The sequence below is a fragment of the Leuciscus leuciscus genome, assembly GCF_965113295.1.
Source record: "Leuciscus leuciscus genome assembly, chromosome: 11".
NCBI lineage: Eukaryota > Metazoa > Chordata > Actinopteri > Cypriniformes > Leuciscidae > Leuciscus > Leuciscus leuciscus.
The window spans coordinates 28,077,780-28,090,583 of NC_138735.1; the positions used below are offsets into that span (position 1 = coordinate 28,077,780).

At 34.1% G+C, this 12,804-nt stretch overlaps 1 protein-coding gene across 2 annotated transcripts; it reads left to right on the top strand.

The window, feature by feature from the left end:
* Positions 1-721: 721 nt before the first annotated feature.
* On the top strand, positions 722-11,022 carry riok3 (RIO kinase 3 (yeast)). 2 transcript variants are annotated; one of them, XM_082183849.1, is made up of 13 exons: positions 722-1,007; positions 2,417-2,532; positions 3,945-4,087; positions 4,367-4,474; positions 4,878-4,987; positions 5,077-5,220; positions 5,941-6,068; positions 6,170-6,352; positions 6,527-6,686; positions 6,911-6,991; positions 8,027-8,116; positions 8,213-8,320; positions 10,365-11,022. In XM_082183849.1, exons 1-13 carry the CDS (start codon positions 972-974, stop codon positions 10,476-10,478), a joined length of 1,521 nt encoding a protein of 506 aa, XP_082039975.1. In that variant the 5' UTR covers positions 722-971; the 3' UTR covers positions 10,479-11,022. The 2 variants fall into 2 exon arrangements, with proteins under 2 accessions (XP_082039975.1, XP_082039976.1); XM_082183850.1 differs by having other exon boundaries at positions 3,948-4,087.
* The last annotated feature ends 1,782 nt before the right edge of the window (positions 11,023-12,804 follow it).

The following is a 12,804-nucleotide window of genomic DNA, read 5'->3' on the forward strand; positions in this document are numbered from 1 at the left end:
GCACATTTTTAACCAATAAAAGTCTGAAGGAAATCTGATCCAAATGCGAGAGCTTTTTTTGAAAAACATTTTGGCGAATTGAGAAAACAATTATTTACCGTAAATGCATAATTTTCTAGTAATTATACTATTATTTTATTATTATTATTATTAGTGATACATAATCAAATATTTTATCACGGATGCATTTTATTCTTCCAATAATTTTTTTGACTGCAAATCAATAATTAGCATTCCGCTGTATACATAAAATTGTTCAATGCAAATTTACAGATCACAACAACGACAGAAACAATATATATATATATATATATATATATATATATATATATATATATATATATATATATATATATATATATATATATATATATATATATATAATAAAACAATGTATATTGAATTAAATAAATTAATAAATTATTGTTATATTTAATTACAACCATTAAAATGGTAAATGAGTGGTGATTAAGTGCGTTAATAAATTGATCAGTTTTTACCATTAAAGGACAAAGTAAATGAATGGTTTTGGAATGCAAAAAGGGCAAAGAAATTAATAATTATCTCAAGAGTTTTGTTTCATAACATGAAAGAAAAATAAGTGGACTTAAAAGAAGGTTTTGACTGTTATTTTTAAAAACCTAACCATGTAAATATCTAATTTATATTTATGTTTTTATTGTACTTTTATTTTGAAAAAAGGTCTTGACGTCATAATGGGTTGTCCCACCAACCATTGTAGTATCTCATATCTATTTTTATCTGACACAGTGTCGGTAACGAATTAACTTCTTGTTTTAAGCCACGTTTTAGCGGTCTTGGTCAAAGATAGTTATAAGTATTGTTACATATAGGGTTGAAGCCGATATTAACGAACCTTACACATTCGAGTTTTATCGAATCATCTAACGTTACCCGAAGAAAGTATTACAGGCGTCACGTTCTTGAATCTAAACCTTCTGTCAAACAACATGGACCAACTTGAAGTAGCTACACAAGAAACTAAGGTGAGATTTCCTAACAGTCTCAGGTATTGTTTTTCTTCGGGGAAAAAATCCGGGATTTGTTATAATATGAGTTGGTTTAGTACCGGGCCTGTCAACCATTATACAACAGAAGGATGAGTAATGAGTCCAAACATGCATAACATGTGATGACTCAGACTCTGACCAATGCATTGGAGTTAAACCATGATGAACTTTACCCAGTTAGAAGGTGTTTGAATAGAATTAAAAAAAAGTTTATGGGTGACGTCAGCTTCAGCATGTGGACTTGAGTCATAAGTAATAAATATTACAATAGTTAAGTCCAGCGTTAAGTTTTGTTTTTTATTATTGCATTATTGCATTATTAATATTATTGTTATTGTTGTTGTTTTATTAATATAAATGTTAATTATTATTTATTGATTTATTATTTTGTTCAACCTTATTTTAAGAATTAGGCTATTTTATTATTAGTGCTGTCAAATCGATTAATCGTGATTAATCGCAACTAACTTAAGTTTGTTTATTTATATATACCGGTGTGTGTGTGTGTGTGTGTGTGTGTGTGTGTGTGTGTGTGTGTGTGTGTGTGTATGTATATATATATTTGTATATAGACACACACACACACACACACACACACACACACACACATATATATATATATATATACACACACACACACAAACCTTTATGTTAGATGCAATTTTTATTAGTGCTGTCAAATTGATTAATCTCAATTAATTGCATCTAACATAAGTTTGTTTATATATATATATATATATATATATATATTTGTATATACACACATTTTATATATTTACAAACTTTTATTTTAGATGCGATTAATCACGATTAATCGGTTTGACAGCACAATTTATTACCGTATTAAACAATTATAGTAATATTTTGAATTACCTTTTTTATATTTTCAAGTTTTCTTTTTAAATAATATTTTCTAATTTTATTATGTGCTTTTGATAATCTTATTATTTTTTTAATATTTCTATTTAGCTTTTATTTATTTTCAATTTTTGTTTTAGTTTTTAAAGTCTTAAGCTTTTTAGGTAATATTTAGGCCTATGTTTTATTCGCTGGTTTATTTCATTTTCCAAAAACGTTTGTAGCTTTAGTTGTCATTTTCGTTTTAGTTTCAGCTAAAAATAATAGCACTGCTTGAACTTCACATTGCATTCCCATCACCCTGTATTTAAAAGAGGAAATGTGCTTTAACTGTCATGAATATAAAACTCAGCTTGACTGTTTTAATGTAGGCCAGGACATATAAGTTTACCTACTATTCATGGCACATGTGACAGGCTGTTATTCTGCTTGTTCACTGCTGAGGGTGTTAGTTGTTGTAATGTAAGCCTAACTTCTGGTGATCGAGTGTTTCAGTCATTAATGTGATTATTCTGTTGTTTTCCCAGAGCCCCTGGGGCGCTCCCGCCCTGGCACCATCGCCCTGCTCTCTGGCTGATGTTATGAGTGAGGAGTTGGCCCGACAGCTGGATGAGGAGGGCAACACTTTCCCAGACTGCCCAGAGTGAGTCTTACAAACCTATATATCAAATTACTACCGGTCTAGTACCCCGCCATCTTAGGTTTAGATTATTTCTTCTACAATGTGACCCTGAATCACAAAACCAGTCACAAGTCACATTTGTGTCAATAACCAACAATACATTGTATGAGTTAATCATAAAATTATTGATTTTTCTTTTATGCCAAAAATAATTAGGATATTAAGTATAGATCATGTTACATGAAGATATTTAGTAAATTTCCTACCGTAAATATATAAAAAAATTATTGTTGTGAGTGAATGCAGCACAGTCGCCAACATAAATGAACAACTTTAAAGGCGATTTTCTCAATGTTTAGATTTTTTTGCGCCCTCAGATTCCAGATATTCAAATAGTTGTATCTCAGCCAAATATATGGTCAAATCATAACAAACCACACATCAATGTAAAGCTTATTTATTCAGCTTTCAGATGATGTATAAATCTCAATTTCCAAAAATGTACTCATGTGACTGGTTTTGTGGTCCAGGGACACATATATGGTATAGTGACTAAGAAGAGCTGCACGATTAATCTTTAAAAGATCACAATCTCGATTCAAACACCCTCACAATGAGAGTGTGTGGCCTACTTATCTATTAAACCTTTGACAAAATCACACCAGAACTTTTAGATCTGTGTTAGCGCTGACCCAGTGAGAGAGAGCGGTTGTCGTGTATAGGTATGAAACAGCTTCACAAACAGTCTTTCCCACCACACAGTATCATCATTTCTGTCCTACAAATATTCATATTATCAGAGAAGTGCTAGGATAAAAGATTTTAGTTATCTAAATATTTTAGATATAAACATAGATTTCTACAGAAGCGAATCACCATTTGAAAGTTAGTTGACTCTTCAAATAAAGATTGTGTTGATTACATTGTTATGCCACCAGGTAACGACAAGTGACTGTTAAAAAATGAGTCATTCTTTCAAGAGATTCGTTCAAAAAAGCGAATTCATCCACTAATAAAACAAGCGAAGTATTCAAGAGTGAGTCACTAAAAACTTTTCTTTTCTTTTTTTATAATTCAGTCAAATTAAACATTTTGAATAGACAGCAGCAATTAAGAACCTCTTGTAAATGACATGTTATTTTGTTTAGTTGTCTGTTCAGGATCATGGGAGAATCGTGATCTCTGTTTGAAGCAAAAAAATCTTTATTCTCAAATTTATCCAGAATCGTGCCGCTCTACAACTAAGGCTTTTTAGAACTTATTGTCCTTTTTTTATTATTATTTTTAAACTATTTAAATAGCTTGACTTCAATTTATAACTAAGGCAGCAGCAGCTGTATTTTCATCACAAAAAGTGTAGTTATTTGAAGGGAGTTTTTCATTTCTGAAGGCGAAATCATCTTTTGTATGTATTTACTTCATATTATTTTCAGTAGCGACCTGAAGCTGACCTGCACTTCAGAAGCGGAGACGTCCAGCGACCTGATACTGGCCCAGATGCTTCAGATGGAGTTTGATCGCGAGTTTGATACGCAGTTGCGCAGGGAGGAGAAGAAGTTTAATGGAGACAGCAAAGGTATGACCATAGTATATAACCATAGAGTAGTGAAGCAGTTTCGAACAAGTAAAAATGTTGCGCCAGTAAACACGTCATCAGAGAAGAGAAGAGAGGATGCAAGAGGGAGGGAAACTTAGTTTGATTAAAGATTATGAGGCACATGAATTCATGAACGGATGAATAGTTTATAATAAATACTACAATACAAATTTTTTTTATTTCATGGTAACTTTAATGCATGTTTTGTTCTCATTCTATGTATATACTTCCATTATAACCTGAACAATTAATTTCCAGTCTCCATATCATTTGAGAACTACCGCATGGTTCATCCGTATGAGGACAGTGACAGCTCTGAGGACGAGGTGGACTGGCAGGACACTCGCCATGACCCTTACAGAGCCGGTGAGCTACAATACCTAAGAACAGTGCTATTTAGTATTATTTAATTTTTTACATTATTATTAATGTTCGTATTTGATCAAAATTCATTTAAATTAATAGTTTTTATTTTTTAACTTAATTTTAACTGTTTTATTTTTAGAATTATTTTATTATTAATACAAAATGATGGCATTTATTAATATTTTAAATTAGCTTTTATTTTAATATTTTTAATTCTAGTCAGTTTTTTAATGTGCTTTTGTCATTCTTATTAGTTAGTTTTATTATAAATTATGTCTAAGCTTTTCATGTAATATTTGTACTTTTTATTTCTGCTTGTTTGTGCCACATATTAAATCATATTTTTAGGTGTCCTTACCAGTGAATGATTTTTGACTTGCCTGCATTTTATTCACTCGCTCAGACAAACCAACTACTACCCCTAAAAAGGGCTTTGTTGGTAAAGGCAAGAACATCACCACCAAACACGACGAGGAGGTCTGTGGACGGAAGAACACCGCACGCATGGATAACGTAAGGCTTGTTCACACTTTATCCAAATAACATTTTGAGAATTGTCTTCACACTTTTAATCTTCTCGATCTCTGAATGCCTTTATGCAGTTTGCTCCGGAGGTGCAGGTGGGAGACGGGCTCGGCATGGACCTGAAGCTCTCCAACCAAGTGTACAACGCTCTGAAACGCCACTGTCAGTCAGAGCAGCGCCGAAGCGCTCGACTTCATGAGAAGAAAGAGCACTCTACTGCTGTGAGTAGTTTTCACTTTTAAAGTCCACATGAAATGAAAGTTGTGATATTCTTTTCTTCTCTATTGTGGCGTATATCCAAGTGAAACAAGAACAAATGTAGGGCGGGACTTGATTTTGTCTGTAGGGAATTGATTGGATGGTTGTGGTTTGCTATTGGTGGATCACATGTGAGTGACAGGTTGCCCCGCCCTCACGCCAGTAAACGCATCATCAGAGAAGAGATGTCGCTGCAAGAGGGAGGGGAAGTTTTTTTGATTAAAGATTATGATGGCACATAGATTTTAATAAAAATAATGATGTGCATGAATAAATACTGCAATATTACATTCTTTATCATTTTTTTTTGTTATTTTATTATTTTGTTAAATTTATTTCAGACTTAAACCTTAGAAGAAATGTTATGTTTCCTATTCTTATTTTATTTTTTATTTTTTATTTAAGTAAATTTAGTTTAGTTTACTTTAGGGGTTTTCAGACTTAACATACTGTATAAGAAATGTATTCTAGGTCTGAAGTATTGATGTATCATTCAACAAATTATAATGTTAAGGCAATCCAGATTAGTCATGGGTTTTTGTATTATTGTTAGTTGGTTTGTTTGTTTGTTTGATTATTGATGTCTTTTGTATATATGTGATAAAACTATTATATATATATGAAATGTATTCTATTCAACTGTGTGTGTTGTGACTGTACATTTAATATCCTCTTTTGCACAGGAACATGCTGTGGATCCCAAGACCAGACTACTGATGTACAAAATGGTGAATGCTGGGATACTGGAGACCATCAATGGCTGCATCAGCACAGGAAAAGAGTCAGTGGTGTTCCATGCTAACGGAGGGAGGTTAGTGCTTATGATTACTGCGTTTGCAACTCACTGAAGTCTTACATCTATCACAAGGGTGCCTTTATTTAGCAACACTACTCTCGTTGTGTCTCCTGTAGCTTTGAAGAGAAGATTGTTCCGGAAGAGTGCGTCCTCAAGGTTTTCAAGACCACACTGAATGAGTTTAAGAACCGGGACAAATATATCAAGGATGACTACCGCTTCAGAGACCGCTTCAGCAAGCTGAACCCTCGCAAAATTATCCGCCTGTGGGCTGAGAAGGAGATGCACAACCTCACCAGGTACAAGAAAGATATTTGATACATTTATCATGATACAGGAGATTAATTGAATTTGCTGCTGTGACTGAATGCCTTAGATAAATTAGGATGACACTACAATATAATAGTGTTTGATGTACTTTATTAATGTGCTACTGTTCTTTTTCTCTCATGCACGCTTAAATGTACGTGTAGGATAAAGAAAGCAGGGATACCGTGCCCGGATGTGATTATTCTCAAGAAGCATATCCTTGTGATGTCATTCATTGGGCAGGACCATGTTCCTGCACCTAAACTGAAGGAAGCCATTCTGAGCTCTGAGGATATGAAGAAAGCATACTACCAAGTGCTAAACGTGAGTGCACTGAAATGTTAATGCTTGAACGTTAAATGGGTACTGGGTAAAAAATAAGATTTTTGCATACTTTAATTTGTGGTTATTTTAATAAACAAAAACATTATTGTGTCCAGGCAGGATTTGTCACTTTATTACAGTGTTTAATTACCATGTGAATAATGGTACTAATTTTGGGGTCAAGTATGACTTGAATTATTTGTTTTTGATTGACTGTTTCTCAGATGATGCAGCGGCTGTATCAAGACTGTAACCTGGTTCATGCTGACTTGAGCGAATACAACATGCTCTGGCATGATGGACAGGTTTGTATAAGATCAGACATTATGAGTAGTACATCTTTTTAAATTCCACACACCGAGGCTTTTCATGTTGCCATGAACTACACTACCATTCATAAGTTTGAGGTCGGTAAGATTTATCAAATGTTTTTGAAAGAAGACTCTTATGCTCACCAAGTGTGGAAGCTTGTTTCCGCCATGGAATGCACCAAGACTGCATTTATTTGATGTAAGTGTAACTTATTCCTGTGATCAAAGCTGAATTTTCAGCATCATTACACCAGTCTTCAGTGTCACATGATCCGTCAGAAATCATTCTAATATCTATAAAATATCTACTCAAGAAACTTGAAATGATCAATGTTAAAAACAGTTGTGCTGCTTTTAATTTGTTTGTAGAAATTGTGATATAATTTTTTTCAGAATTCTTTGATGAATAGAAAGTTCAAAAGAACAGCATTTATTTGAAATGGAATTCTTTTATAAAATAATTAAAAGTCTTTACTGTCACTTTAGATCAATTTAATGCATCCTTACTGAATAAAAGTATTAATTTCTAAAAAAAAAAAAAAAAAATCTTACTGACCCCAAACATGTTGGTTTTTACAATGCAGCTCTTAAAGGGCATCATTTACTCACCCTCATGTCTTTCCAAACCCGCAAGACTTTAGTTCATCTTCGGAACACAAATGAAGATCTTTTTAATGAAATCTGAGAGATTTCTGTCCCTCTATCACCCAAAACTCTTGATGCTTCAAAATGTTCATGAATTCGCATGAATTGAGCGGTTTAGTCCTAGTCTTCTGAAGAGACTCTCTTTATGAACATTTTGAAGCGTCAGAGTTGATGAATGAAATTCTTATGCGTTTGGAACGACATGAGGGTAATAAACTGGGGGTGGATTGAGGAGAGATCCCCTGACATGATTGTAAAGCGCTTTGGGTGTACAGTTGTACATATGAAAGCGCTGTATAAATGCCTCATTCATTCATTTATAAATGAATTTTCATCAAATGCATCATGACCCCATGAAGTTCTCTTCTGTTTTTGCTCATGAAGGTGTGGTTCATTGATGTGAGTCAGTCCATAGAGCCCACTCACCCTCACGGTCTGGAGTTCTTGTTCAGGGACTGCAGGAATGTGGCCACAGTAAGTGTCTGAACTATCTTGTGGCATGTTAAAGCCATGCTGATCGCTCTAAAGCAAGGTTGTGCTCAGTAATGCATGCTCTTTTCCGTTCTCCAGTTTTTCCAGAAAGCAGGTGTGGCCGAGGCTCTCAATGTATTCGAGCTGTTCAACACAGTGTCTGGACTGCAGATCAACAGCGACAATGAGGCTGATTTCTTAGCCCAGGTTCGGACTCAAAATAATTCAAAAAAGCAAATGATACTGTGACCAATATGTTGGATAACAAAGGGCTCGTTTACACTTGGCATTAACATGCGACCTGTATCCAGATGTTGTCCACATGCACATTGAAAAGACAAGTGTAAACGCATTCGTGCTATCCGACCTGTGTGTGCTGGTCCGGAGTAGTCGAGGGTGGACTGTGAGCAGATCTCAATGTAATGTAAACTGTATGAAACTCAGAAGCGAAGACTGGAGGCTTGGATGTATCTTCAGCAGGATTCTTCATTGAGAACAGCTGTTGTTTGCTGCAGTCCTCAAGTCCAACTACCCAGCATGCAATAGCCTTCATTTCACCGTCTCGGTTAACTATAGACCAGATATAGTCCGGCTACGAGTAACCTATTTCCAGTCAAAATGACCTTGAATTTGGTTACATGTCGTTTTTGCCAAAATAACTTGCAATGTATGATATTCCATCATGTAAGCAAACTCTACAGTGATTACAAGGTGTTTGGTTTAATTTCTTTAACATGTTCTATGCGTAGCCTGTGTGTCGATTCTTGGGCCATGGTTAGACGTCTATTACATTTTAACTGACTGCCCAGATTTTGCCTTGTTTTATTCTAGACGTCTGTGTTTGGAAACGCAAAATTGTTCAGTGGGTAAAGCAGTGATACATAATAGTTTAGATACATTTTAGTGGGCAGTGCTTCGAAATAGAGACAAAGCACCTGGGTGTCGACCTTAAACAAAGCATGCAAATTAAGTATCCAGAGATAGTAACCCACCCCAAACAAGAGTGTCACCAGTCCTAATCCAGTCAGCATAACTATTCAAAGAATGGGACAGGGGCTCCAGGAGCCATTAAAGACAAAAGGTGAGGCTCTCAATAATCCGGCTCATTTGCAAGAACTGGCAGAAAACTCTTGCTGGAAACTTTGCTTTGCCTCTTAAAATGCTAAATACAAGTTTTTCATGTGATGTTCTTTCAGGATTTAGGATCGGCAGTTTTTAAACAAACTCTTAACTTTGTAATCCCACAGAACGCGCTCTAGTCGTCATCACGGGAATCGCTGCACATAGCTGGGTGTTTTTGTTTGCGAGACAATCGAGAATGAAGTAGAACTCATATATAGTTGAAAGTTTGCTTTCGCACCTGAAAGTTGTGCAGTCATTCTTTATCTGTAAAGGATGCATAATTTCCCCATCACATTTAACAACAATATCTATGCAATGCATTATTATTTGCAACCTCGTCCGTCTTGTTTTACGAGATTTGAAATGCATAGCCCTGCGACTGAAAACAGTTTTTAAAGTAAACCCGCTGCTTCAGGTCAACTTTGCACCATTTTTCCATTACAGACCTATTTTAAATATTGCACGGGAAAAGGGTTTCAGTTATCCAGATACTAAAGCCACTTGACAAGCGTAAACGTGCCGCGGCCTGATTGGCTGATAACCCGATCTGCTTTATTGGATCACGGTGATCACATGTTAATGCCAAGTGTAAATGCAGCCAAAGATTGCATATATGTGACCCTGGATCACAAAACCAGTCACAAGTCGCACGGGTATAATAGCCAACAATACATTGTATGGGTCAAAATTATAGATTTTTCTTTTATGCCAAAAATCATTAGGATATTAAGTAAAGATCATGTTCCATGAAGATATTTAGTAAATTTCCTACAGCAAATATATAAAACATTTATTTTTGTGAGTGAATGCAACACAATCGTGAACATAAATGGACAACTTTAAAGGTGATTTTCTCAATGTTTCGTTTTTTTTTTTTGCACCCTTAGATTCCAGATTTTCAAATAGTTGTATCTCGGACAAATATTGTCCTATCCTAACAAACCATACATCAATGGAAAGCTTATTTATTCAGCTTTCAGATGATGTATAAATCTCAAGAATTTACCCATGTAACTGGTTTTGTGGTCCAGGGTCACATATGTGGTTTAGATGCAATTTGATTTGAAAGGTGGCAAAAAGATCCTTTAAACTTTATTATTAAAAACAATTGTTTCATGCATTTTTACAGATTGAAGCCCTGGAGAAAAGAAATGAAGATCACGTACAGAAACCGGGCAAGAAAATCTTCAACGCCACCTGTGACGGCAGTCCACCCCAGTTAAACACTGATGATGATGATTAACACAAGCACAATAGTCATTTGAATAATAAAGGAGAGAAAATTCCTCCAGTCACAATAAGGTGTGGAATGGGATGAACGCCCGTGTCCATGTGAAATACTCACACCATCCTTCTGCTGTTTGCTCGGCGTTGAAAATGACACATTATGGTCATTTGAGACATCAAGCATAACCTGTCATTTTTTTAACGGACAGTTTTGGAAGATGGTTAAAAACAGATATATAAAAAAAAAAAAGGAAACCAGTAACTATAGAGACACATGTGATGTTTTAGAATTGTGTGGTGTTAAAAATGTGTCTCCTTCCACAAAAAGGGCAAGCAGGCAGTGAAGATCTCCTGGAAATCTCTGAATGCTCTGAACGTGTGTGTTGATTTGAGCTTTAGTAATGAGCAGAACACAGGACATCGCTCCAGTTCTGCTGTTCAGCATCAAAATGACAGCCTGGGTTTTTATGTGGAATCATTTTACTGCTAAGATGACTATTGATGTAGATTTGCGGTCTTTGGAAAATCAGGTAAAGATGAAAATAAACTCTTGAACGTCATGCTTTGAGTTCTTCGTTCTTGACCTGCTATTTAGTTGCTACTAAATACATTTTAAAAGTCTGACTTATGATTTTGTTTTTATAGGAACAGGAACTTTTTTTCCAGGCTACATTTTAATCCTTAAAATATTGATCAAGGGCAGCACAGATACTCCAGATTTGTTTGTACAAAATTATTTTACTTCAGAGCAGAACAGAATATTGTCTGTTTGAAGAATAAATAGAATATTTAGGAGCATATGATGTCTAATGGCAGGATCAGGTGTGACAGCAGAGTGTTGGGAAATGTTATTTGAGGGTTTCAGTTTAGCTGATTTGTAGAATTACCCATAGTTTCCTGACATATTTTATCCATAAGGTCAGTTGCAGGATTATTGTAGTTGAGTAAAACTAAAACCCTAAAAACTATTTTGTTATTTGAAACAAACTGTAACTGAAATAAAATCCTAAAAAAAAAAATCAAATTTTCATTTAGTTTAACTTAATGTGCTAAAATAACTGGAATAAAAATTGTTTTTTTTAAACTATAGACATTTAAAAAAAAAACTAATAAAATTTTGAAAGAAAAAACTACTTTAAAATGTATATGAAAACAGAAAATATAAAAGTAAAAACCAGTTCAAAACATTAGAATCTATATACGCAATGATACTAAAATAACAAAAGGTCAGTAGTTCATTCACATAGGCCCTATCTGAACATTTTTTTTTTGTACTTCCTTATGAAATATTTTTTTTGAGTTATTTATTCAAATTTATATCATTGTTAACCCTCTGGTACTGTTCACACGTGGCGGTCAAAAATGACAGATTGTTTTGTTTTATTTCAATGTTTGATCAATTTGTTATTTAATATTTTGTATTTTTAGGGGATTTTATGGTACTGAGTTATGTTTATGCAGTAGTTTTTTGAGCATGGACCTGAAAATGAAATTTCCAACTTAAACGGTCATAAATCTTGAATGCTTTGGACCAAAAACTTAAGTTTACACTGTAAAATATATGATCAGACAACATATGTTGTTTTTACATTGTTTTTAACTCATCAAAATTAGTTGAACAGTTTTCAACTTTTTTCATAAGTTATACTTAAGATTCAACTCATTTTTTTATTTTTATTCAGTTTAATGTCATTTAAGTTTAACTGACTTAAACATCCAAGTTGGTAGCAACTCTTTTACAGTGTAGTCTCTTTTTAAAGACGACACTAGGTAGATTATTGCTGAAGTGAAAAAAAGTTTTAAAAAGTGAACTTTAAAAAGTAAAATTTTACATTTATTATTATTACGAAAAATGCTCAAAAATACCATCTTCAATTTTTATATGAAATATATATTCCAAAACACGTTTTACTCTAAAACTGAGAAAAATCAAAGCCACAAATCTAAACAAGTTGTGTTCCAAATTTGAGGTGGATATCTCAATAAATGAGCTTTCAGTAAGATTTTGTGCGCAGTACCAAACGTTTCCACTAGATGAAATTCGACTTCAATGCGCTCATTTTTGACCGTGAACAAACTATTTTTCAGGACCATTTAACCTTTTAGAATCATGTTGGCCTACATGATTTTTTTTTTTTTTTGTTCACACAGCAAAAGCCAAAACCTTAACCAAGTTTCATACCATTCCGATGAAGTAAAATGACTGAACAGCACCAGAGGGTTAATAAATTTGTATTATGAAATAATTGTTTGTATGTTATAAAGACAGGCACAGGCACATTGCCAGGGCTGCAACTGGAGAACATCATGTAAACAAAAACAAACCAGCCATCTTTTTTTCC